The 24,623-nt window shown below is 42.0% G+C and overlaps 1 protein-coding gene across 3 annotated transcripts in view; it reads left to right on the top strand.

The window, feature by feature from the left end:
- The window catches only part of TGFBR3 (transforming growth factor beta receptor 3), a 204,681-nt gene that overhangs the window by 155,322 nt on the left and 24,736 nt on the right, over nucleotides 1–24,623 (top strand). For all 3 annotated transcript variants that reach the window (XM_027058619.2, XM_027058620.2, XM_053214422.1), the window contains 8 exons: nucleotides 3,472–3,640; nucleotides 5,372–5,519; nucleotides 10,229–10,418; nucleotides 12,343–12,677; nucleotides 13,083–13,235; nucleotides 15,794–15,934; nucleotides 16,118–16,276; nucleotides 21,330–21,629. In XM_027058619.2, the coding sequence (XP_026914420.1) occupies nucleotides 3,472–3,640; nucleotides 5,372–5,519; nucleotides 10,229–10,418; nucleotides 12,343–12,677; nucleotides 13,083–13,235; nucleotides 15,794–15,934; nucleotides 16,118–16,276; nucleotides 21,330–21,629 (1,595 nt within the window). The remainder of the gene's footprint in view (nucleotides 1–3,471; nucleotides 3,641–5,371; nucleotides 5,520–10,228; nucleotides 10,419–12,342; nucleotides 12,678–13,082; nucleotides 13,236–15,793; nucleotides 15,935–16,117; nucleotides 16,277–21,329; nucleotides 21,630–24,623) is intronic.

Below are 24,623 nucleotides of genomic sequence, written 5' to 3'. Positions count from 1 at the left end.
GGTGAGTGTTGGATACAAAAGCTGGAGTTTGTTACTGAACTCTTAGGTGGTTAGGTAACTTGTAATAGAGGTCAGCTCCCATTGGAACAAAATGCAAAACCTCTTTAACAAAGGTTCTAAGCCCTGGCGCATGGCCTGCATTTCTGAAGCAGAATTCTAGTAGCGTAAAAGGATATCGATCACCTGCCCCCCTCCCACTTGGAATTTGTTACCATAAGAAAATGTGTTACAGTAACATTTAGAGCTGTTGAGCTGTTCTCTTGACAGTGCAGGAACTTTTATGCACAGCTGTTGCCTGCCTCGAGAGTGAGGGTTGGTTAAGTGACTTCCCCAGGGCCACACACTGAGTCAGGAACGAACTCAAAGGCCCCCATGTCCAGTCCATTCCAGTAAAAACTGGTGACTCCTTGGTAACACCTTTGGAGCCCTTGAAACTTGATTCCAGACACGAGTCAGGTATGAGTCACTGGTATACACCATGGAGAACAACCATTGGGGGAAGTGAGGTTCCTTGGTTAGGTCGGTGGACCACAGGGTGATGTTGTCTGTCACCATGGATCAGGCTTCACTGAGCAGGACTCATCAGCCAGCTTCCCAGAACCTGCCCATCTCTCGCTAGCTACCGCTAGGGATCCCAAGCCAAGATCCCAAGCAAGAGGAGCAGAGTCTCCTCTTGTTCTATCCCCAGTGGCTCTCAAATGTGGTCTGTGCCCCAGCAGCATCCTCATCACCTGGGAACTTGTTAGAATTGCCAATTCTTGGGCCCGCCCAAGACCAACTGAATTGAAAACTCCGGGAGTAGGGTCTAGCCGTCTGTGTTTTATTTAACAAGCACTCCTGGTGATTCGGATATGTGCTCACGTTTGAGAACTGCTGCTCTAACCAGTACACCTAGAATGGAAGAATTGAGGACTTTCCATTCTTACTCCAACTTGTCTCATTAACTGTGAGACTTCCAGCACCCCTCTGATTTGCCACGTAAGCCTCAGTTTCCACAGCAGGAAAACAAGGAGTTTGCATTACTTCCTAGGTTCCCAGAGTATATCATTCCAAGTTGCAAAGTTAGTCGTCAAACCTTTCCTAAAATACAAATAAGCATGTGACTTCCCCCCCCCCCCACCCCCAAAACTTGCCAGGTTTCTACCCGGGTATTCCCCTTTGTGGTTTCCTTTCTACTTGGCAGTTGGTATAAGTTTTGATGCCAGGCATGCGGAAGGTCATTTGGGGGGAAAAAAACTCAGGCACACACATGTATACACAACAGAAAATGATCAGCTTATTCAACCTAGTGACAATGGCATCTGGGACTTGAGCCCTTAATGATAGCAACTTTTTTTTTTTTTTAAGTTTTGATTTATTTATTTTGAGAAAGACAGCGCCCAAGCAGTGGAGAGGCAGAGAGAGAGGGAGAGCGGGAATCCCAAGCAGGCTTCCGCACTGTCAGGACAGAGCCTGACTCGGGGCTCGATCGCAGGAACCCTGAGATCATGACCTGAGCTGAAATCAAGACTTGGACCCTTAACCGACCCAGCCACCCAGGCACCTCAATAATAGCAACTTTTAAACAAACCTTTCCTAGTGGCTTAGGAGGGTCACAACGTGGGTGAATTTTTGGTATTTGTCTCAAATCTCACCTCATTGTTTGTTAATTCGGGACACCTGTACCATATGCCTACTACATGCCAGATGCAAACCAGACCCACCTATGAACTGAACTGAATATACAGGCCAGAGTCCCAAGAGGGTCCTAGTCTCTGGAGTTCCAGACTAGCCTGTCGCTGGCCCATGCACACACCCCCTGATTCTTGATTAAATTTCAGTCTTGCTACCGTAGTATCATTTTCCATCCTGTGATCTGGGGGAGGCGTCCGCAGGGCTGCAGCTATGGGGTGTGCATTCCTCATCTGTTCATCCGGGAAAACCCTCAGCAGACGTGGAGGGGGGGGCCACTCCAGCTGCCTCAGTGGAGCCCTGGCCTCTTCTCTCTAAGGGGGTCTTCAGGGAAGAGTGCAGAGGGAGGATCCAGGTCTGTTGTGCAGGAGCCTGCATCCTGGGGCCTTGTGAGCTCCTGTGGTCCCCTCTGTTCTAGGCCTGGTACATGGAGCCATGATGCCACAGTGTGCGCTGATACCCAGGCTTGGTGGGGGTTGGGGGCAGGGCAGTACCAAACCAATCTTGGGACCTCCTGAGCTGATTCCTCTCTCCTGAGTGAGACTTGCATGAGTATTTGAACCCTAGCATCCTGTCCATTAAATGAAAGAGGCAGAAGTTTGTTTCATTACAGTGCCAGGGCTCTGATTAATTACCCCTTCTGAAAAAAAGTTTGCTACACCTAGAACTTCCTTGACACTGGTCCCAGCTGTCACCCTGCCAGCAGTTTCAAGTTCTGTTTAAACATTTAAACCGCTGGCTGGAAATCCCATCAACCACAGTGCTGTGTAAACGGCATGTGCCCTTGTGGGAGTATCTTTAGACTCTTGGTACTTGTATCGCTTTCCCTGGTGGAGGTGATGAGCAGCCCTTAGCACAATGAGATGTTTGCAAAAGCACCTTGTAAACTGTAAAGTGTTATAAAAGCATTAGTCATCTGTAACGAGATTGTGAGAAAGAGTGAAAGTCTGCCCTCACTGTTTCCCCCAAACTCCCTCCTTCAGTCTTTAGATCTATAGTGCTGTGATGAATAAATATGAGGGAATGATTCATTCTACATAGCAGGCCAGAGAATTGATTAGGTGGTTGATCCCCCTATTAATTGGAGTAGCAAATATCCAAGGAGGAGCATATCTGGAGAGATAATTGATTTCAGTGTTGAGTATGTGGACTATGAAATAACTATTGGATTTTTTAGGTGAGAGGTACTTGGTAGACAGATGCCAGCCCAGGACTGCAACTCAGAAAAGGAGTCATGATCTAGGTACAGGTTGAAGCCCTAGGAGCAGTTGAGGTCATTTGGGAAGATTATGAGACAAAAAGAAGATTGAGGAAGGAATTGAGTTCTTAGCCTTGGTTTTGTATCAAGATCAACTGTGGAGCTTTTCAAAAAGAAAGCTGCCTAGCACCACCCTGCCCCCCAGATCTTCTGACTCAGAATCTCTGGGATGGGGTCCAAATAGGTAGATTCTGGTGTGCACCCAAGATTGAGGATCGTTGGTGTCTAAAGAATGGGTAGAGGAGGGGGAACCAGTAAAAGAGATGGGAGGTAAGTCAGAGGATGTGGATGAGGACAATGCAGTATCACAGAAAACAGGAAAGGAAAGGATTTAGACCAAAAGAGGCCACTAGAATTGGTCAGTAGGAGGTCACTGGTGACCATAGGGGAGGTATTTGAAGGCAGTGGTTGAGTTCTAAGGCCGTCCCTAGGGCTTGTGGTTCCCTGTGTCCTGCAGTTGCTCAGTTACTATCACCTTCTTCCCTTGGAGTCTGATAACGTGTAGCTCAGTGGTGTGATGAATTGTCCTGTGTTTCTTTCAGATCAAGTGTTCCCTCCCACGTGCAACATAGGGAAGAATTTTCTCTCGCTCAATTACCTTGCTGAGTACCTTCAGCCCAAAGCAGCGGAGGGTTGTGTGATATCCAGCCAGCCCCAGGATAAGGAAGTACACATCATTGAGTTAATTACCCCCAGCTCTAACCCCTACAGGTAAATGAGTGTGTGTGTGTGTGTATGTGTGTGTGGGGGCGTGCGCTGAACTGAAAAGAAATGAAAATAAAGATATATGCTGACTTGAGGTAGAGACAGTACAACCCTACTTGTGTAGGAGGGAGGGAGCTGTTCATGCGTTGGGTGAATTAACAGAAGTTTTGAAGAAGGGAGTGAAGGCACCAGTGGTATATTTTATTTTCGGCATCTGTCTCTAGATCCCCTATATTCTAGGTGAGTTTCTGAAGCCTATTTTGAACTTTCAGGCACTAATTAATTACAGTACAAAATAATTCTTGCCCCATTGTTATCTCCTTTGACTGAGGTTATTCCTGATAAAAAGTTATAAAATATGCCTGTTAACATAATTATAATTTTAATCACATTCTGTTTTTAATAAAATTCCATTCATAGCGTCCTCAGAGCACATTTGCATTCAGAGCTGTGTGTGCTATGAAGGTGTGTGTGCATCGGGGGTGGGGGAGTGAGTGTGGGTGTGTTGGCGCATGGCCCTCCGTGGCGACACACCAAAGAGCCATTAGATACAACCTGCCTCTCGCTTACCTTCTTTTTCTCCATCTCCCACCCTCAGCTTCCTGCCCCAGGACTAGCAATTTAACCCTCCCTATCAAGAATGATTAGGGAATTAAAAGGGATAAAAGAGGAAAAGTGCCTCTTTCTTCTACTCGAGTCTGCATTCCTGTGGACCACTGCCTTAAATTTATATTGTAGAGGGATTTCAGAATTAAAATTCTAATCAAATTTTGCTTTCAAAGGTGAATAAACTACACATCAGTTTGGGGAAGATTCCATTCTGTCCCACATGAAGAATTTTGTGGAAAATTAAAAGAGAATGGGAATAGAATCAATCTGGCAAACATGCTTAGATATTAAGCCTCAGGCTTGATTTGAGTGTATCATTCATCATGTGCTTCACAAGTGTGTAAAACCAAATGGAAAGAAAGACTTTCCTTTAAATTCAGAATGACAGAGATGTTATTGTTTGGTTAAAAAAAATTCTCCTGTATACTGAATTCTTAGAAGTTTGGGTTGTCTTCATCAATTTTCCAGTAATCAGTTGGTTGACCATCTGTTTTCTTTATTTTAATAACTGTATATCCAGAAGTTTGGGAAAGTGAGTGCAGATATGATTCTGTAGCAAATGTTAATGGCTTATGCAAACCTTCTATAAGTCAAATTCTCCAGCCTTTCGCCTCTTATTTCATCTTAAGTGTCCTAGTTTTTTTGTTGTTGTTGTTTTTGTTGTTGTTTTTTTCTGTTTCGAGGGTTTGTTTTGTTTTGTTTTTTTACTACCAGGCGTCCCTCCTCCCTGCCACCTTCCAGGATTTTGAGCATATGCAAATTGGAAAGTTACACACTGAAGGTGTTGAAGGTTGAAAAGCAACAATTCTGCTTTAAAAGTAAATTCCTGGTTGCCCAGATCCATTTCAAACAGTGGCTGCCTTAAGTAACTGTCTTTTTTATTCCCCCCAAAGAAGGAGAAAAATTTTAGTGTCTAATTATCAGCAGGCGTATTTTTCTATTGTTATGTAAAACTATTTTGTTTTGTGTGCACTAACAATCTGTTTTGCACATGTCATTTGCCTGGGATCAACTCCAGCTTTTTAATCAACTGGCCAGACACTGGAAACATGAAGACTTGGAAGAGAGGAGATAGTTGCAACTCTCTGGCATTTGGGTTCTAACTTTGCCTTTGTTTTCCATTCACAGTGCTTTCCAGGTGGATATAATAATTGACATAAGACCTTCTCGAAAGGATCTTGAGGTGGTCAAAAATCTCATCCTGATCTTGAAGTGCAAAAAGTCTGTCAACTGGGTGATCAAATCTTTTGATGTTAAGGGAAACCTGAGAGTTGTTGTAAGTTTGCTGAGCATTTCTTTGTTTTGATGCATGGCAACAATTTAAGCTGTGCTTGTATGTGTTATTTTTGTGACGTTTTTGCTTTATATGTATTATTTTTGTGAAGTTTCTGCTTCTCTGAGCTCTCTGTGATTTTTCACTTTATAAAATAGGCTGCTCCATGGTTTCTCCTGACAAGGGCAGACAGTGTGGTGGCTAAAAGCATGGCCTCTGGGGTCAAGATCAAGATTTGAGTCCAGACTGCCATTTACAAACTGTGACCTTGGGCAAGTCCCTTAACCTCTTTAGACCCCAGTTGCCTCATTTGTGAAATTCCTGAAATGTATGAGTGTGCTTTCCAGTCAGAGTAACTGTAAAATAATGAGCACAATGGGGCCTTTCATGGTTGACAGTCCTGTAATGGCCTCATTGTCATGGTACTGAATATCAGCTCTTAATTTGGGGTTAGGTATTTAGGGAAGGTGTGGAAAATTGGGCTGACCCCAGCTCACACTGTTGTCTTTTCTTTTAGAGATAAATACATGGTATTGGCATGCCTTTTTGCTTGCTTCTAACTTCTGAGGGTGAAACACTGATGCTAGAATCACAGTAATGGGGTGGTTAGTGAAATAATATGGGAAAACTACCCCCAGCCTACTCCCTAACTAAACATTACTTCCATGAAGGAGATATGCTTAAGAAGTTTATTAGTTGGCTGGCATGATAGGCAGACAGCAGCTAGTTTCCTAAAAAATTAAATGTTGAAATTTGGTAAAATAAATCTTTTTCAAATATGTTTACGGCATTAACTGTGTGACAGCATGTTGCACAAATTACAAGAAAGTTCAAGAAAACCCCCCCTCGTCACTTTTAAGAAGATAATTACCTTAGCATCTCTTTTGTAGGCTCAAATTTTTGTGTATTGCCTTTTTAAAAAGTTGTGTCTGATTCCCTCTTTCAGTACCTGCATTGAAGCAATTGGAGAGGGTTTTATGTTTTCCCCATTTTGGGGGAGGGATGCCTCTGGTTTTGGTGCTGTTCATTCATGGCACCTTTAGCGTGATATAACAGTGGACAAAGCCAGTGCTCCGCTGGGGCTACCTCATGTATAAGCACTCACCAGAAGCAGCAGGCAAAGCCACAAGCATACACATCTTAATTTTAAAGTACTGTAATTGTTTCTGGTTCCTGTGGTTTTTTTTTTTTTTTTTTTTTTTTTTGATTGTGAGAGGATCCAAATAAGCCATCCTGTGTGAGGGCGATACATTAATTTGGTGTCGAGAACAAAGCCCAGCCGCAGTTTTCTGAAGTCAGAGCTGTTTCAGTTGCTTTCCCTGGCTTGGCCAGAGGGGTGTTGGTGACCTGGGATGTCTGCAGCATTTGCTGCCTGGCACACCAACCAAATGTTTTTAATTTCAGAATAACAAAAACAGGAAAGGGAATTATGCTTTGAAAGGCAAAAAACATACGGTACATTTTAATTCCCTGCTGGAGTTGTGTAAATGTTCTTTCGGCCCTGACCCTTCAGTGGCTCTTTCTGTACCTGAGCATGTATGTGTTCCTGGTCCATGGCAGTCCTGGAGTTCACTTTGAATGTCTTCACTTTTCATATGAGTAAGACAGACTAGAAATGAGATTGCTCATCCCAGGGCAAGATCTGTTTATATTCCTCTCTTTGGCTGTACTCCTGTTCCCGGCCAATTTTGGACAATGCATGACAACATTACTAAACAATTAGGTAATGTTTCATGATGTTCTTTTTTATTCTCCCAATCAGTTTCATGCTTTTTGATTTCCTAACTCCCAGTCTCAGATGTGAGTTCTGACTATGCTCTGAAGGAAAGGTTCCTGCTATTAAAAAAGTATACATTCATGCTTAGAAAAGGGAAATGGTTCATAGTGGCCTTGTTTGTAGTATCTTCTTTAGAGACAGCCTGGTAGACAGGCTGTGTGCACAGGGTGAGTTCTCAGCCACGTGTGCTACTTAACTTCTGAGTGAGGGGCAGAGAGAGAGAAAGAGAGAGAGGGAGAGAGAAGGAGCAAGAGAGAAGTAGGACTCACCCAAAGCAGGACTCGAGCTCACTGGATGTGGGGCTCAAGCTCATGAACTGTGAGATCATGACCTGAGCTGAAGTCAGATGCTTACCTGACTGAGCCACCCAGGTACCCTCCTTATATTTTAGAGGAGAACTAAATAACGTATGTAAGTCTTCTAGCATAGTGCCTGCCATAAAAAGGGAATTTATCTTCCTTCCACAGGAAACTTTTCAAAAGTTTGTCTATAGGAGCAATTAACTTCTCTAAACAAAGTGAAAACAAAATGTCTGCTGAAGGAATTATAAGGCACTTGATTGGGTAAATGTAAAGAAAAGTCCCATTAAACACAGGTGGCATGTGGGTGCCTGTAGGGGGTGGGTGCACAGGCAGAGTGCACCCTCCAAGAGCCACAAAGGGCAGTACTGTGGACAAGAACTGGAATACTAGAACTGTCCTCATTACTGTGCCCAGCTCTGGGTTTTTCTTCAGGTCCCTTATGGACCGTGCATAATCACATTTTGGAGGAACCTCCAAAACAAAAGAATAGATGGAGGAAATATTTGGTTACACTATTTCAAATGGCCTCAGCCAGCTTATTCTTAGAGAAGACATGTTTTAATCCCAGTGGGAATGGACTACATCTCTGATCAACCTCTCCCGTACCCCATCATTTCTGATGCAAGTGTGTGTTGGGCAGTGGAGGGGAAGGGGAAGAGGGAAGTGCTCAGACTCTACCTTGCTCATCATCCTTCATGAAGACGTGGCTGAAATATGGTGGTGGTATTTGGAGACCCCCTTGAACACTCCCATTTGGAGTAGCTACACCAAAGCCTTAGAAAAGCCTGGGGACTCCCTGTATCCCGAAATAGAGGGTGAGGAATTTGCTCATTGCTGGGAAGGAACCAATTTGCCAAGCCTTGCTGTTTTACAAACGTGTAGATAGATTTCTAGCCTTGTAAGTCCTGAGGCGTAATCAATATGAGTTGTACTCACAGCTCCTAGATTTAATGTGGAAAGGTGTAAACAAATCATTCCATATTGGTACAAAAAACACAGGTGGCGGTTGTGATGATAGTATTCTGGAAATACAGTATTTTCTCAGCTGTCCAACAACATGAAAGACTAGGGCAGATGAGGCCAAGCTGTGTTGTTTAGGCCAGTGTTACAACTCCTGCCAATCAAAACGACATGCTGCTTTAAAAGACTAGAAGAAGCTGCACCTAGGAAACTAAGTTTAAAGAACTACTTGGATCCTTCCTTACCTCATTTTAGTTTAGTTTTTTTTTTTTTTAACCCTTCCTTCCTCTAAGGAATTTTCTCTAAATCAGGGTAAGTGCTGGAATATTCCAAACCTGTCAAGCTGAGTTTTTCACAAATGGCTACAAAGCGTGGTTAAAGCTCTGTCTGGTTCCTTTGCATGCATTATTGTGACTGGCTGCTCTGGAAGTTTCAGATAATCACTTTGGGTCACAGAAAAAATATACTGGGGGAGATCCTTTAAGCTTTGAATTGAAAATATGTGTCCTTAGCCAATATCCCACCACCAAAGAGGCCAAGAGAACTTAGAGCCTGTGAATCTTCGATGGTTTTATAGTGGGAAAGGATTAATATTTAGTCATGTTTGGGGCACACAGAATGGGAAACAAATGGAGAATTCAGGAAAAAATGCTGCATGTATGCAGGAGAAAATAATTGGGCATGGAAATTAAAGTGATTTTTATACGGCGTGAAAATGGCCTAATCTTCATGCTGGAAGGGCTTTCCAGTCTTGTTGGAGCAGTTGTTGAAACTACGGTGCCTTCGCTTTGGGATCTCCTCTGCATCCGTCAGCTCCTTCACTGTCTGACAAGGTCACTGCTGTAGGAGCCAGAGGATGTGGAAACTTACCATATCCTGGTTACTCAGTCCTTTCTTGGAAGGATTCCTATCACTCAGTTCTAATTTTGTAATTAATTACCAAGTGAAAGTCAGCTTACTGGTATTGCTGGATAAAATATTGGCACTTAGAGGGACAGTAACCCAAATCAATTAATTAATTTTTGGAACATAAAATCGAAGCATCTTCAGTTAATAAAATTGACAAATGAATACAATTACAGGATTGCTGAACTGGCCATAAATTATAACTGAAATTCTCAACACTGGTTGTTCCACCATATGGAATTTAATAGTTTACAAAGATGAGATGGTCTCCACAGTGAAGTAACTGCATTGTGCCTTCTTTCATTTAAATCTAGAGTGCAGAAAATAGAAGCATGGACATATTTTTGGCAGTATAACATGCACATTTGTACACTTTAAACATCATTTTAAATAAAAATAAGGGAAAGTTTTATATATATATATAATTTAAACATTTTATATATATATATATATATATAATTTAAAACAGTTAACTAACTCTGGTAACCTAGTAGGTATACTCAGTATGTAGCTACTTATCGATTATTGGATTATTTTTATCAGCATAAGCAACCCAAATGGTAAGATCAAACAACATGAATAAATTTTTCTTAATCTGCTGTTAAACATTTTCACATCAGTGTTCTTAGCCCAAGGAAAGTAGGGATCAAAAGAATAAATAGTTCTTTCATATACAATGTAGAATCTGTTCATTCTAGGTATTGAATTTGTACTTAAAGCACTGTTTAGTTTTAGACTCACGAGTGAAATTTTGCTGTTATCTTCAGGCTCCTAACAGTATTGGCTTTGGGAAAGAGAGTGAAAGATCCATGATAACAACCAAATCAGTAAGAGATGACATTCCTTCAACCCAAGAGAATCTGTTCAAGTGGGCTTCGGACAATGGCTATAGTCCAGTAACATCATATACAGTGGCTCCTGTGGCTAATAGATTCCATCTTCGGCTTGAAAACAGTGGTAAGTATGGATTTTTTTTTTTTTTTTCTGTAGTAAAAATATCCCCTAAATGAGACTCTCCAATGAGGAACTCTCATTACATCTCATATGATACTGTTTTTCTGTTGTAAATTTTGATGATTCATTTGACTGCATTTTACTATCAAGTTTAAGAGTATCTAGAATCATCATAGATTATTTTAAAGCAACGATCTTTGGTACTTTTGTACAGATTTTTCTGTACCAAATTCTTTTGGTACAGTTGATTGCATGGTGGAGAACTTTGTTGTAGATCACGTAATTCACTGTGATTACATTAAGACCAAATTAGCCTGGCTTCTTCTCTCAGAAGTGCCTGCTAATCACTGACAGCTGAGATGCAGAGCGGCTGGAACTACAGGGGAAAAGTCCTGGGTCAGTCTGCATCTTACAGGACAGTAGTCACGAGGTGCTTCTTCTTCCTCACCCAGAGGGGACGCAGGAGTCATGACCCCAGTTGGATGGAGCAGAAAGTGGAATTTTAACAGGTTCTTGAGGTTTTGCCAAGCCTCTAACTAGTGAGACTCAAATCCAGAGTTTTCTGATCCCCAGACCTGTTCCTCACCCCCTGGTACTGCCACCAAGGACAGTGCCCATAGATTGAAGGTTAGGAATACGGGCCATTTGTTCACTGTTTGAGGGCAAGTTGCTTAATTTCTGAGCCTCAGGTGGTTCCTCCTCAGTAATATGGGAGAGCAAATAGGCCCTACCTCAAAGGGTTGTTGTGAAGGTTTTTGTCAACGTACAAATTTAAAACCCTCCAAAGCTCTGGCCTCTTTTGGACCCATACAGCTGTGCCGTCTGCCGTCCTTTCCCGAAAGATAGTATTGAAGGAGAGTTAATGTCCCCAGTCATGTTCACTTCCTGCTCCCACTGAGATGGATTGACCTCAGGCGTTGACTTTGAGACTGGATGGATATAAACAATACTGGGGAAATGTCTCTTCCCTAAATTGTTGAAAATAGGACAGAACACTGAATATTGATTATATGGAAACAGGTCTTTCCCTTTGAAGGAATAAGTGTACCTAAGCAGCTTTTTCTTTTCTCCTTCAGGACTAGGCCAGGGTGCTCAAATGCCTGTTAGAATTTAGCAGGCAAAAAGGAGGTAGCAAATACTATTTCAAGAAATCCCTGAAGAATGTATTCTAAAGAATCTCTAGACTCAAGGGAAGTATTACAATGGCACTTGAAAATATTATTGTCCCAATAACTTATTCAAATCATGTATTTTTTTAAAGTTTATTTATTTATTTTGAGAGAGAGAGGGAGAGAGAGAGAGAGAGAGCAAGCTGGGGAGGAGCAAAGAGAGGGAGAAAGAGAATCCACACTGTTAGCACAGAGCCTGACTTGGGGCTCGAACTCACAAACCATGACCTGAGCTGAAATCAAGAGTTAGATGCTTAACCCACTGAGCCACCCAGGCGCTCCTCAAATAATGGATTTTTATATCTTACAGGGCCTTAGAAATTATCTAGTCCATGGTTCTCAACCTTGGCTGTATGTTGGAATCATACAGGGAGCTTTAAAACATATTAATGATTAGATACCTCTCCATAAAGTCTGATTTTAATTGACCTGGGGCACAGCCTCGGTATAGGGAATTTTTTTCAATCTCCCAAAATAATTTTAATATAGAGGACTAATGATCTAATCCAACCTCTTAATTTTAAAAATTAGAAAACTAAGACACAGAGAAGTAAGCCACTGGCCCAGAGACAGTCAGTTAGAAAGAACACCAGGACTGGAATTCAGGTTTCCAGACTCCTTGTCTCCTTTACACATTGCTTGATAAGAGTAATTTTACACACACCCATTCTGTGCCAGTTCCTCTTGTACTTGCCTCTAATGATGATGACTGTGGCCTGGCATCAAACACTGACAGTGTTGCCTTCTGTCACCACCAGAGGAAATGAGAGATGAGGAAGTCCATACCATCCCTCCTGAGCTACGGATCCTGCTGGACCCTGGCAGTCTGCCTGCCCTGGAGAACCCACCCATCCGGGGAGGGGGAGGCCGAAATGGAGGTTTCCCCTTTCCTATCCCTGATATCTCCAGGAGAGGCCAGATGGAAAGGGGAGAAGATGGGATCCCCCAGCCGAGGGACCCTATCGTCCCCAGCTTGCGGCTGTTTCCTGGTCCCGAAGAGCCCAAGGAGGTGCAAGAGAATGTGGATATTTCCCTGTCAGTCAAATGTGACAGTGAAAAGATGGTCGTATCTGTAGAAAAAGAGTCTTTTCAGGTCAGTGCAATTTCTTAAAGGAGAGAAGAGAAAGCCACCTCCCTCCCCATCTTGCCCCAGTATGTGTTAGTTATTTCCCTCTAGCTCTTTCACTTTTGAACTCTGGGGACCTGATACTGTTTTCTCAGTTGGATGGGCTTACTTCCCCTTGGCTGTGTTTCTTACCCGGGTCCTGTTATTCTCAGTTAAAGGGGGTTCCAGATCCTTGTGTGTCAATATTTTGCTATTGAATTTCCAAGGCCAACAAACACAATCCTTGGTAGGCTGGGAAGAGGTAAGGGGGGAGGGGGAAGGCAGGCCTCCAGCAACCAATACCATATGGGAAGACCAGGCAAAACACGTTCCTTGTGTGCTGCAGAACTGCTTGTGGGCCCCCCCTTATGTCTTTAGTGGTGGTTGTTTCAGGCCAACAACTACTCGGGGATGGAGCTCACTCTGTTGGATCCTACCTGCAAGGCCAAGATGAATGGCACCCACTTCATTTTGGAGTCTCCCTTGAGTGGCTGTGGTACTTGGCACCGGCGGTCAGCCCCGGATGGAGTGATTTATTATAACTCTGTAAGTGTTCCCCAAAACAAAGCTTGGCCCTTTGCCAGATCCTTTCCGGGTGTTTCCTTAAAATTAGCCTTAAAATTTCTATGAAAATGTGCAGGGGCATATACCCTAGGCCTAAAAAAGCCAAGTGTCAGTTCTCAACAAATTGGGTGTCCTTTGACCTTGAGTCGACACAGCTGAGCTAGCCAGCTCCATGGTCTCTGTGGCCTCATTTCAGTCTTGTCCAGAGGTAGGAGGACTTCTCCCTTCCTCGTGAACAAAATAATCAAGAGAAATCCAAAAATGGCCCTCAAGAAATTATTATTAAGTCTCTCTCCAACTTGAAGAAAAAAGATTAAATTGAAAAAAATCCCCTACTTTTGAAGTTCCCCAGAGGAAGATTCCACAGATTCCCCCAATGATTATCCACTATAGTAGCTATCCTGCACTTTTCAGAAATCATTCTTGTCAGTTCATTCACCTGAATCTTTTTTTTTTTTTTTCAGATGAAGCTTATTCTTGCAGAAATAGACACTAGGTAGTAAATATTAAAAGAATTTGAAACATGAAATTTCAAAAGAACTTTATAGTGTTAATTTTGCAGTTCAGGTTATACTTTTGATGGTAAAAAATAAGGCTCAAAAATCCGTGTCTGGCTTTGATATGATGTGTGTGTCTATGCTCCCAGCACCTACTCCAGCTTTGCCATGGGCTGAGGAGGGCATGACTCTCATTTACAGTCGTCCCACTGCCCTTTGGTAGATACCCTTGACCCATCCAGAGGAAAGACTGGAGATCAGGTGCTCTGTCACTGTGGCTCATGTGGGGACTGACTCTATGGGCCCAAGTTTATTATTCTTCAGACTTAGAGTGTTTGAGCTGGAAAGAACCTTAAGATGATCTCATTCAACTTCCTCATTTCACAGGTGAGGAATTTGAACTCCCGGGAGTTAAGAGACTTGCTTAGATTTGAGGAACTAGTTAACGGCAGAGCCAGGACTGAATCCAGCTTCCTGACTTCTCATCCACTAATCTTTCCCTGACACAAGGCTGGCCCAACTAATCTCCCTTTGTTCCTGGAATAATTTATTAACCTTTGACCTCTATGATGAACACACCCCTGCCAATTCCAACATTAATTTTTGTATATTACCCAGTTTTTCCAGATATAATGAATAGCATATAGTACTGATATACTTGATTTTGGAATTTTAAATTTACGTCTAAATTAACACCAATAAGAGGCTCTGGTTATCTGTTAAGTAAAAATAATATCATTTTCCTCAGAAGAAAAAGGTATATCCCAAGCCCTTAAAATCTCTTTCTTCTCGTGTGTATGCCTGTGTGTGTGTCTGTGTATGTGTCTGTGTGTGTATTTGTGTGTATATTATGATGATAATACCTAGGGTAAGAAATGTCCTAGGTACTTGCTTCAGGTACATCAGTACTTTCTTGTGAGGAACCGGTAAATGGAGAGGTGGTTTTTCTACATTCTCTTCCCTTTAGTGAATATTTTAGGTGTTCGTTCCAGTGATAACTATTTGTAGCAATTTCCAGACTTACTATATACTTTTGTTTTGCAACATATTCAGAAATTAGGCACACGACACGAAATCAGACCAAAAAATATGACTATTCTATATACACAAAAAAATTAGGATTTTATTTATGGAGTCACAGTCCTCAGGTGAATTTTTCATGTTATCTAGAACTAACCTAGGAATAATCATCTCAACTAACATTAGGATAGACTATCATAGAATAAAACAGGATTCTTTCCTCCATCTGTATACCATACAGAAAGATACGGGGGAGGAAATGAGGAAAAGGTAGAGGAGTACAGAGATAAGATGAGGAGAGGCTGGCATAATAGTAAACATTAGGTACTTTGTTTCCAACTCAAACTTGATAGAAATCTCAATGGATACAAATTAGCCAGCTCTTAATATTTCTTAGAATTTTTGATGTAAAGAAAAGCCCCTTAAGGAGAAGGCCCCTTCCCCTACAGGCTGGCCTACTGACAACCCCTTTCAACCTTATTCCAGTGCCTAGTGTTTTCCTACTATTTGAAACAAGTTTTATTCTTTCACCAGGAAAGATGCATACTTTAGTCGAGTTTTAATTTGAATGTACTTTGGGTTCCTCTTTATTTTTATCTCTTTGAAGATAAAATCCTGAAACACTTGGAGGTTTTTCTTATTTTTATTTTGAGAGAGAGAGATGGGGGGCGCAAGTGAGCAAGGCCAAAGAGAAAGAAAATCCTATGAGGAGCAGAGAGAGAGAGAGAGAGAGAGAGAGAAGTGGGGCTCACCTGGGGCTCATGTTTTTACCCAAAGCAGGGTTCATGTTCACCCCATGGAGTTCAGACTCACCAACTGTGAGATCATGACCTGAGCCAAAGTCAGATGCTTAATGACGGAGCCACGGAGCCACAACCCAGCCGCCACTCAGGAGCCCTGTTTTGTTTTAAGTCAGGTTTTCAGTTTGCAACTGAATTATTACATTGGTGTTGGTGTGAGATAGAACCAGATCATGTGACTGGGTGTTTCAATGACCATGTCTGCGCTTTCTTTGCCTTTTAGATTGTGATGCAGGTTCCATCACCTGGGGATAGTAGCGGCTGGCTAGATGGTTATGAAGATCTGGAGTCAGGTGATCATGGATTTCCGGGGGATGTGGATGAAGGAGACACTTCCTTCTTCAGCCGGCCTGAAATTGTGGTGGTATGTGTTTGTTTGTAGTAGGTAGTTTCTGAGAATGTTGTCCTTTTGGTCGGCTTTAATTAGGGACTGTTGGGAGTGGGGGGCAGGGATTAGATGTTAAAGGCCAAAGGTTATAAAGGTCTAGGGTGTTCATCCTTCATTTGACTCTGATTTATCTCTGTTTTGTTTGTTTGTTTTCACTAGTTTAACTGCAGCCTGCGGCGAGTGAGGAATCACAGCGGCTTCCAGGACCCACTCCACAGGAATGTTACTTTCAACATGGAGCTCTATAACACTGACCTCTTTCTCGTGCCCTCTCAGGGGGTCTTCTCTGTGGCAGAGAACGGACACATTTATGTTGAGGTATGCTACTTATGAACATTAACAAGCCTTGGGCTTTTAGGTCAGGGCTGAATTATAGTAGCTCCTGGGGCAGACCTCATCGTGTTCTTCCCCACACCCCTTAACCAGTTCTGGGTAAGGGCTTGGCTCAGAAAATGCATCCAGGTTGATTTCTTTCTTTTTTTCATATTTATTTATTTTTGAGAGAGACAGAGACAGAGACAGAACATGAGCAGGGGGAGGAGCAGAATGAGAGGGAGACACAGAATCCAAAGCAGGCTCCAGGCTCTGAGCTGTCAGCACAGAGCCCAACGAGGGGCCTGAACTCACGAGCTGTGAAATCATGACCAGGGCCAAAGTCAAATGTTTAACCAACTGAGTCACCCAGGCACCCTGCATCCAGGTTGATTTCTGACCAAAGCAAGACATTTCAGGATTTGCTACATGGAGAGAGTGTTTTACAGATGAATGTTTTTTTTTGTTTTTGTTTTTGTTTTTTTAATCAGCAGTGTGAATTCTAATAAAGTCCTGTTCTTGCTTTGTCCTTAGTATTTTTGGAACAGGAGTTCAGTATTTGCACTGTTAGAGTTAACCAGGAAGATTTCACACCACTCTTTTTTTTTTTTTTAATTGTTTTAATGTTTGTTTATTTTTGAGAGAGAGAGAGAGACAGAGCGTGAACAGGAGAGGAGCAGAGAGAGAGAGAGAGAGAAACACAGAATCCGAAGCAGCCTCCAGGCTCCAGGTGTTAGCACAGAGCCTGACGCAGGGCTCACACCCACAAACCGCAAGATCATGACCTGAGCTGAAGTTGGATGCTTAACCACCTGAGCCACCCAGACGCCCCTCACATCACCTCTTATATTATCTTTTAAATTGAACACACCTCAGTGAAATGCTGTGCGCTTCCATATCTCATGAAAATTGGGTTTTTTTAGATCATTATCTAAATGTGTCTATAAATGTATGAAACTATTTTGTATACATAATGGTAATTATTATGTATAGCATATATCTGTGGAATAACTATGAAAATATAAGGTAGTGGTGGGAATAATGAAATAATGACAGCTAACATTATTGCAGATTTATTTTGTGCCAAACTCAGGTTATAAGTGTTATAGTAATTGACTCTTCAAAGCAGTCCGATGAGACAAGACTACTGATATCCGCATTTTAGGGATGAGGAAATTAAGGTACAAACTTGTCTACAATCACATAGTTAGTAACTAATGAGCTCAGAGTAGGGTTCATACTCAGGTTGTCTGGCTCCAGAGCCCATAATGTTATCTACTAGATGCTACTATCATTTATCCTCAAAGGGTCACTTAAAGGGGAAGAAAATGTAACCCTCTCACCAGTGCAAATATCCAGGTTCATGGATTAGATTCTAGAAAAAGATAAATATCTCTATGGCCTCAGAACACCTGCTGGTCTTACAAGAACATCATCCTCTGATGAGCTAGTTTTGGTGCTAAACTGCAAGCTGGTGTTCTGCTTCACTGTGGGAGGATTGAGAAGCTTACAGGGTGGAAATGGGGTACTTCGACACATTGAAAGTGACTTCAGAGCACATATTTCTATTTCAGAAAGACAAAGAACTCTCACCTTTGTCCTCATTCTGGGATGGAGCCCACTGGCTCTAGACGTTTTCCTGGATCTCTCCTCCCTTTTCATTCCTTATTCTGAGAGGTCTTCTCTTTTTTGGGGGTATACCTTTTTTCTCCACTGGGGAAAATATACTGCTTTCTACATGCTGTTCCTAATTATAGATCTCTTCTTATCCAAGATCATTTTTTTCTTCTTGCGTTTCTGCCTGCATAGTCCACATGCGCAGTTGGTCAGTGACCCTCTGCTGTGCCCTGGATTTTAGGGGCCCTGCTTAACTGCAGTTTGTTCTTTTTCAAACGTGTGCTTGCTCTGCTGACCTACAGCTTTGCTGCCGTATACTCATCAGTGGCCAGTCTTCCTCCTGTATCCTACTCTGGGCCTTTTGGTTTTTCTCCCCAGTCCACCTAATGCTGGCTTACTTGAAATGCTTTTTTTTTCTTACTTTCACATTTATATCTTTTCATATACTGACTATATTTTCATCCTCTTTTTAAAAAAAAATTTTAAGTTTGTTTATGAGAGAGAGATGGAAGGAGAGAGAGACAGAGAGAGAGAGAGAGAGAGAGAGAGAGAGAGAGAGAGAGAGAGAACAAGTGGGGGAAGGGCAGAGAGAATCTGAAGCAGCTCCAGGCTCTGGGCTGTCAGCACAGATCCCGACACGGGGCTCAAATTCGTAAACCCTGAGATCATGACCTGAGCTGAAGTTGGATGCTGAACTGACTGAGCCACCCAGGCTGCTGCTGCTGCTGCTGCTCCTGCTGCTGCTCCTCCTCCTCCTCCTCCTCCTCTTTTTCTTCTTCTTCTTCTTCTTCTTCTTCTTCTTCTTTTTTTAAATTTGAGTTAGTTGACATACAGTGTAGTCTTGGCTTCAGAAGTAGAACCCAGTGATCCATCTCTTATATGTAACACCCAGTGCTCATCCTAACAAGTGCCCTCCTTATGCCCACCACCCATTTAACCCATCCCTCTACCCACCTCCCCTCCAGCAGCCCTCAGTTTGTTCTCTGTATTTAAGAGTCTCTTATGGTTTGTCTCCCTCTCTGCTTTTACCTTATTTTTCCTTCCCTTCCCCTGTGTTCATCTGTTAAGTTTCTCAAATTCCTCATATGGGTGAAATCATATGATCTCTTTCTCTGACAGAGTTACTTTGCTTAGCATAATACACTCTGGTTCCATCGACATTGTTGCAAATGGCAAGATTTCATTCTTTTTCTCTGAGTAGTATTCCATTGAGTGTGTGTGTGTGTGTGTGTGTGTGTGTGTATACAAGGTACCACATCTTCTTTGTCCATTCATAAGTCTGTGGACATTTGGACTTTTGCATAATTTGGCTATTGTTGATAGCACTGCTTAAACATTGGGGTACATGTGCCCCTTCGACTCAGCAAATGACAGCTTTTCTGTTAGTTCATTTTTCTTGGGGGCATTAAAAAGAACTGTTTATAACCTCCAAATTTTACATCTAGAATAGAACTACTAATTATAGCTGGCATTTATTGAGTAGCTGAGAACTGGTGTTTGTGTGTAATTGTGACTTTACACATGCTCACAATAACTGTTTCTGGTAGGTATTGGTGCCCTTATTCTGTGTGGGAGGAAACTGAGACTCAGAGTTCACAGGGCACAAGTCACAGAGCACACAATTTCCTGAGGCTCATCTGCTCATCTCCCTCCAAGGCCTGTAGTCCTTCTACCACTCATTTCCAGGCCATTTTAGAGTAAAAGACTTACTGACCATAGTTTTTCCTCCAAAACAACTTTTTGGGATACCTTAGACTTTCTGCTACTGTGTACTTTCTTTGAGATTAGAGAAAAGATTTGCATTTCTTCTTCTGTCTACATTTTTGCATTGTGGGTTCTGACTTCATGTTAAAGGCCACTTTTTAGTAATAGGATATATGTAATTTTCCATCTTTCCAAGATATCTTATTTTTTAGAAATATTGCCAAAACAATGATCTGTGAATATTTATAGACTACCAAACACTATTTCCTAGAAAGATTTCTGACTAGGTGATTTCCCAAGGCCACATCTTGGGTTTGGTTGAATTGACCCTGTGGCTACCATGAAGTACTTTAGAGAAAATGGACTTGAGGTCAGAAGGCCTGGGTTTTAAGCCCTGGTTTTATCCAGCGCTTGCAAAGTGGGGTTTTGAATGAGTCATCCATCCTGGATGCTGTTTCTCCTCCATTTATAAAATGGAGATGAAAATATTTATCTCACAAGATTGTTCAGAGGGATTGAGCTTTAAGGCCCAACAAAGTGACATGATCACAATCATCTTCACTGTTGAGTGTCTTGTAGTTAGCCACGTAGGGATATTTCAAAATAGTGCTGTGCCCTATGCGATGTCAGGGATTTCCCCTGGGTTCCCAGAATGGAAAGTGCGTTTATATCTCCACGCCTCTTGAAAGGATTCTGGGGCTATTGGCTTATGATTAAGGACTAACTTTATTTCTAAAGTGTTTAAGTTTATTTTGACCCTAAGTTTAGTAAAGGAATGAGGCATGAGGGGAAAGGCAGTTCACACAGTATCCATGTGTCACCAAATGGAGAATCCACTCTGGTCCGAGGATTTTAGCTGAGTTCAGGATAGTTGAGGTTTGAATTCTGTTTACACTTGGCCAAACACCACTTCCTGTTTCTAAAGAAAAGAACCTTAACAAGGTTTGGACGTAGCCCATACAAATGTTTTGTAAGAGGGAAGTATAATGAGTTGGAAACGTTTCCAGATTAGATTTCCCTTAAAATACCCTTGGGCTTAAAGAGCGAAGGGAGAGTACTTGGCAAGGCCTATTTTGGACCTGTGAGCAGCTAGGACACTTTGCCAGGCTCGTGATCGCCACCAGATTGCACAGTTCCTGACACCAAACTGGGCCAGCTCTGCCTGCTCACTAGGAAGCAGGACTTTAGATGAATCTGTAGCTTTATTGCAATGTTTTAGGCTCATTCTGACTTGCTGCAGTTTATAAGTTCAGTCCTCTCTGCGTAGGTTAAATAGATTTTGCTCTGTACCTTATTTTTGAGCAATTTCAAAAAATAGCTTGCGCTACAGGTGGTATGCTACTAAGACATGATACAGTATTATGACATCAGGGATTTTGCCTGTTGGTGTTTGTTTATTTTGGAAAATCCATTTTAGGTGCGCGCTGTGCTTTTATTTTTATTTCCTAGAGGACTTAGGGGAGGTTGACAAGATTTATTCATCTTGTGTTGGAATCTTCCAGACTGACATTGGAACCAAATAATTCACCATAATCATCCATATCAAGTTTAAATGGGAGACGTCTTTTTTCAATGAGTATATATTACTTTTGTAATTAGAAAGAAGACTGTATAAGTACACTATGAAAATAAAGCAGGGTCCCTCATCAGAAGCACTATGTTGATATGTTACCCTTGTGTAATAGAGTAAAAGAGAGATGCCAACTTGCTTCTGATTGGTCTTTCTGTTCTTTTGTAGGTGTCTGTTACTAAGGCTGACCAAGAATTGGGCTTTGCCATCCAAACGTGCTTTATCTCTCCATATTCAAACCCGGATAGGATGTCTGATTACACTATCATTGAAAACATTTGTCCTAAAGATGAATCTGTGAAATTCTACAATCCAAAGAGGGTGCACTTTCCTATTCCCCAAGCTGAGATGGATAAGAAGCGATTCAGCTTTGTGTTTAAGTCCATTTTCAACACCTCACTGCTCTTTCTACAGTGTGAGCTCACGCTGTGTACCAAGAAGGAAAAGGACCCCCAGAAGTTACCTAAGGTGAGTAGGCCTTCATCCATCTGTATGCTATTTCGACATTTTTAGGTGAGGCAGTGACCTACCGTAGAAGTTTAATCACGAGTTATTGCAGGTTGAGGTTTTTGGTTTGGGAACTGCCCAACTGAAGTAATAAAATCTGTGTTAACAGGGAACCGTGAGTTTTATGGAGTCTTAGAGAATAAATCCTGACAGTATGACTTTTTTTTTCCATGCATGCTACTTAGTAGTATCTTACAAATGATAAATCAAGACTGTTTTCCATTGAGGGAGAGGTCTGGCTTTATCTTTGCTATTCAGATAGCGTGCAGTGCCAAAAGTACAGAGCCGAAAGGACAAGTTCAGTGTGAGGATTAATTTTTCCAGGTCCCGCTGAGACTTGTATTGCAATTGTTTTTTGACCTTCTCTGTGTGAATTATAAGGTTGACTTGTCTCAAGAGAACCTCTAAGGGAAACTAACAAATATTTTAATTTTTCTCAGCTTCATACTGGTTCATCATGTTTACCTTATGTCACTCCCCATATTGAACCAGGACATTCTGTTGCCACAACAGACATCAGAACACTTTGACCTTGTTGGAATGGCTGCGTAGGGGGGATCTGCAAGGTTAATTACAAACCCTCATTAGTTGGGCCTTGTGCAAGAAGGGTGTCTCTGCCACAGTTTTGTTTCTGTGATCTTCCATAGTTATGTATAATTCCTTACATGCATTTCATCTGTAGAAATCTCGCACAGTGTCAGCTGACTTATAAAACTTTTGTAGTCACATATAAATCAGTGTCTAAAACTAATAATTGATTGGTATCATTAATAGTGTATGTGTGGAATTCTCTCTTAATACATAGGTTGTAAGAGGTAGATATAGAGGGAGGAGAAACAATTAAATCATTATTACTGGATAAATTACCACTGACCTGAATGCTTTACACTGTTATATTCCCCTGGGCATCCATTTCTCCGATAACATCAGAGAACATTTTATAATACATATGAAAATGTAGCAAATCTGGTCATGATCATTTGGGAGCATGAATACATAAGATGATATAGACTATGTTCTTTAGGTTGCTTTTGGAAACATTGATGCCTTAGCCTTGTGGGCATTCACCTCACAGTGGCCATTTGTGGACTTGTGGTAGAGAGGCATGGGAAAACTTAATGCTTGGCTGTGACACACAGCTGGTCCCTGCAGCTGGTGGAAGACTTGTAGAAGTTTGGGATCTAGGAGGGGAGGCCTGACAGTTACTAGGCGTCTTTACTGAAGGCTTTGGTTATTACCTCTCGCTGAGCCTGGCCTGGCATAGTCCATAGCGTATCATTCTGTGAAAATTAATCCCAGTACTTCATTGCAGAGAATTCTAAGGAGTGACATGGGATGTGACCCTAAACCTAAAGTCTCTATTTATGCCCAAGGCAAGAGAAAGTAGAAAGAGCAGGAGCACTGAGCAGGAAGGCCCACTGCTTACTAACAAGATTTTAAGCAAGTCCCCTGAGCTCTCAGAATCTGCATGGCCTCATCTATAATTGAAATAATAGTAGGGGCGCCTGGGTGGCCCAGTCGGTTGAGCGTCCAACTTTGGCTCAGGTCATGATCTCACGGTTTGTGAGTTCGAGCCCTGCGTCGGCCTCTGTGCTGACCGATCAGAGCCTGGAGCCTGCTTAGGATTCTGTGTCTCCCCCTCTCTCTACCCTTCCCTGGCTCACGCTCTGTGTCTGTCTCTCAATAATAAATAAATGTTAAAGGAAAAAAAATGAAAAAAAAAAAAAAAAAGGAAATAATAGTAGCTGGCTTCCCTTAGGAACAGAGGAGCAAATGAGACAGTAACAACAGTCCACCATTTATAGTGCAGTGGCTTCGGATGAACTGTTACCACTCTCCTCATGTTTACTGCTTGTAGGTAATATTTCCACAGTTCTAGCGACTTCTCAGTGCCTTCTATGATGATAGAGAGAGCCAAAGAATCTTCCTAGGAGGAGTACTCAAAGATCATTGGGTCCATCCCTGCCCTTAGCTGATGAAACTAAGGCCGGAGTTAAGTGTCTTGCCCAGGGTCGAGCCGTGAGTTGGACGTAGAATCGTAGACTCTTACTTATCTGAAGAAATAACAGCAAAGTAAGAAGGCTTTTCCTAACATGCAGATCTTTTCAACAACGAGGCCTTTCCACAGAAAAATCTGTTGTTTCCCTTTATAAGGAGGCTATTGTAAAGGCTTCCTCTGGGTTTTGGGGGAAGGGAAGGAGTTATTTTCTTATAATATGCTGTTCAGAGCAGCAATGACAATAGAGCCAAAAGGCTTTGCTCTTTTGTGATTGGAAGAGCTGGAAGTTCATTAGCTTTTAGGGATGGCTTGCTATAGACTTCTTAAAGGGTTGATATACTTCTTACAACAAAAACAAGTAGATGCCATGTACATCAGAGTTTTACCTATTGATAAGCATAGGCAAGGAACTGAAGATGTTTTAAAGAAAAAGGTACTAGAGTGTGAGTACACTTTTTAAAAACAGATATAACAGGCTTGGGCATGCTAATCCTAAATTCGGGGCCTTAAAATGACTGTAAACAGCTAATCTCATGGTCCCCACACCTGGCTACAACTCCCCAGGACTCCAGTGTGGAACACTATAGCAGGTGACCCTGGTCACCTATACCATTTTGAACGAGCCTATACCAGGATTTTAAAAAATCAAACAAATTTGACAACATTATTATCTTTTTGGACAACAGATGTAAAATCTGTCACTTTCATAATGCCGTGCATGAAGTTTCCCACAATCACAAGTCACAAATATGAACCATTTATGTGAAGCCAGCTTGGTGAAGGGCCAACATTTGTCATATAGTTTTTTTTTTTTATTATTATTTTTCAGACTAAATAACACTAAAACCTCTAGTTGTTTTGTGGGAAGATGGGGGGAAAAGGCAATGTTTATAAGCCATCCAGTGATATTTGAATCTTCAAGTGCAGCTGAGAATATCCTGGGTCTGCCACTATAT

This window comes from Acinonyx jubatus, chromosome C1, assembly GCF_027475565.1.
Source record: "Acinonyx jubatus isolate Ajub_Pintada_27869175 chromosome C1, VMU_Ajub_asm_v1.0, whole genome shotgun sequence".
Classification (NCBI taxonomy): Eukaryota; Metazoa; Chordata; class Mammalia; order Carnivora; family Felidae; genus Acinonyx; species Acinonyx jubatus.
The sequence above is the reverse complement of the archived record's forward strand: the minus strand, read 5'-3'. Positions and strand labels throughout refer to the sequence as shown.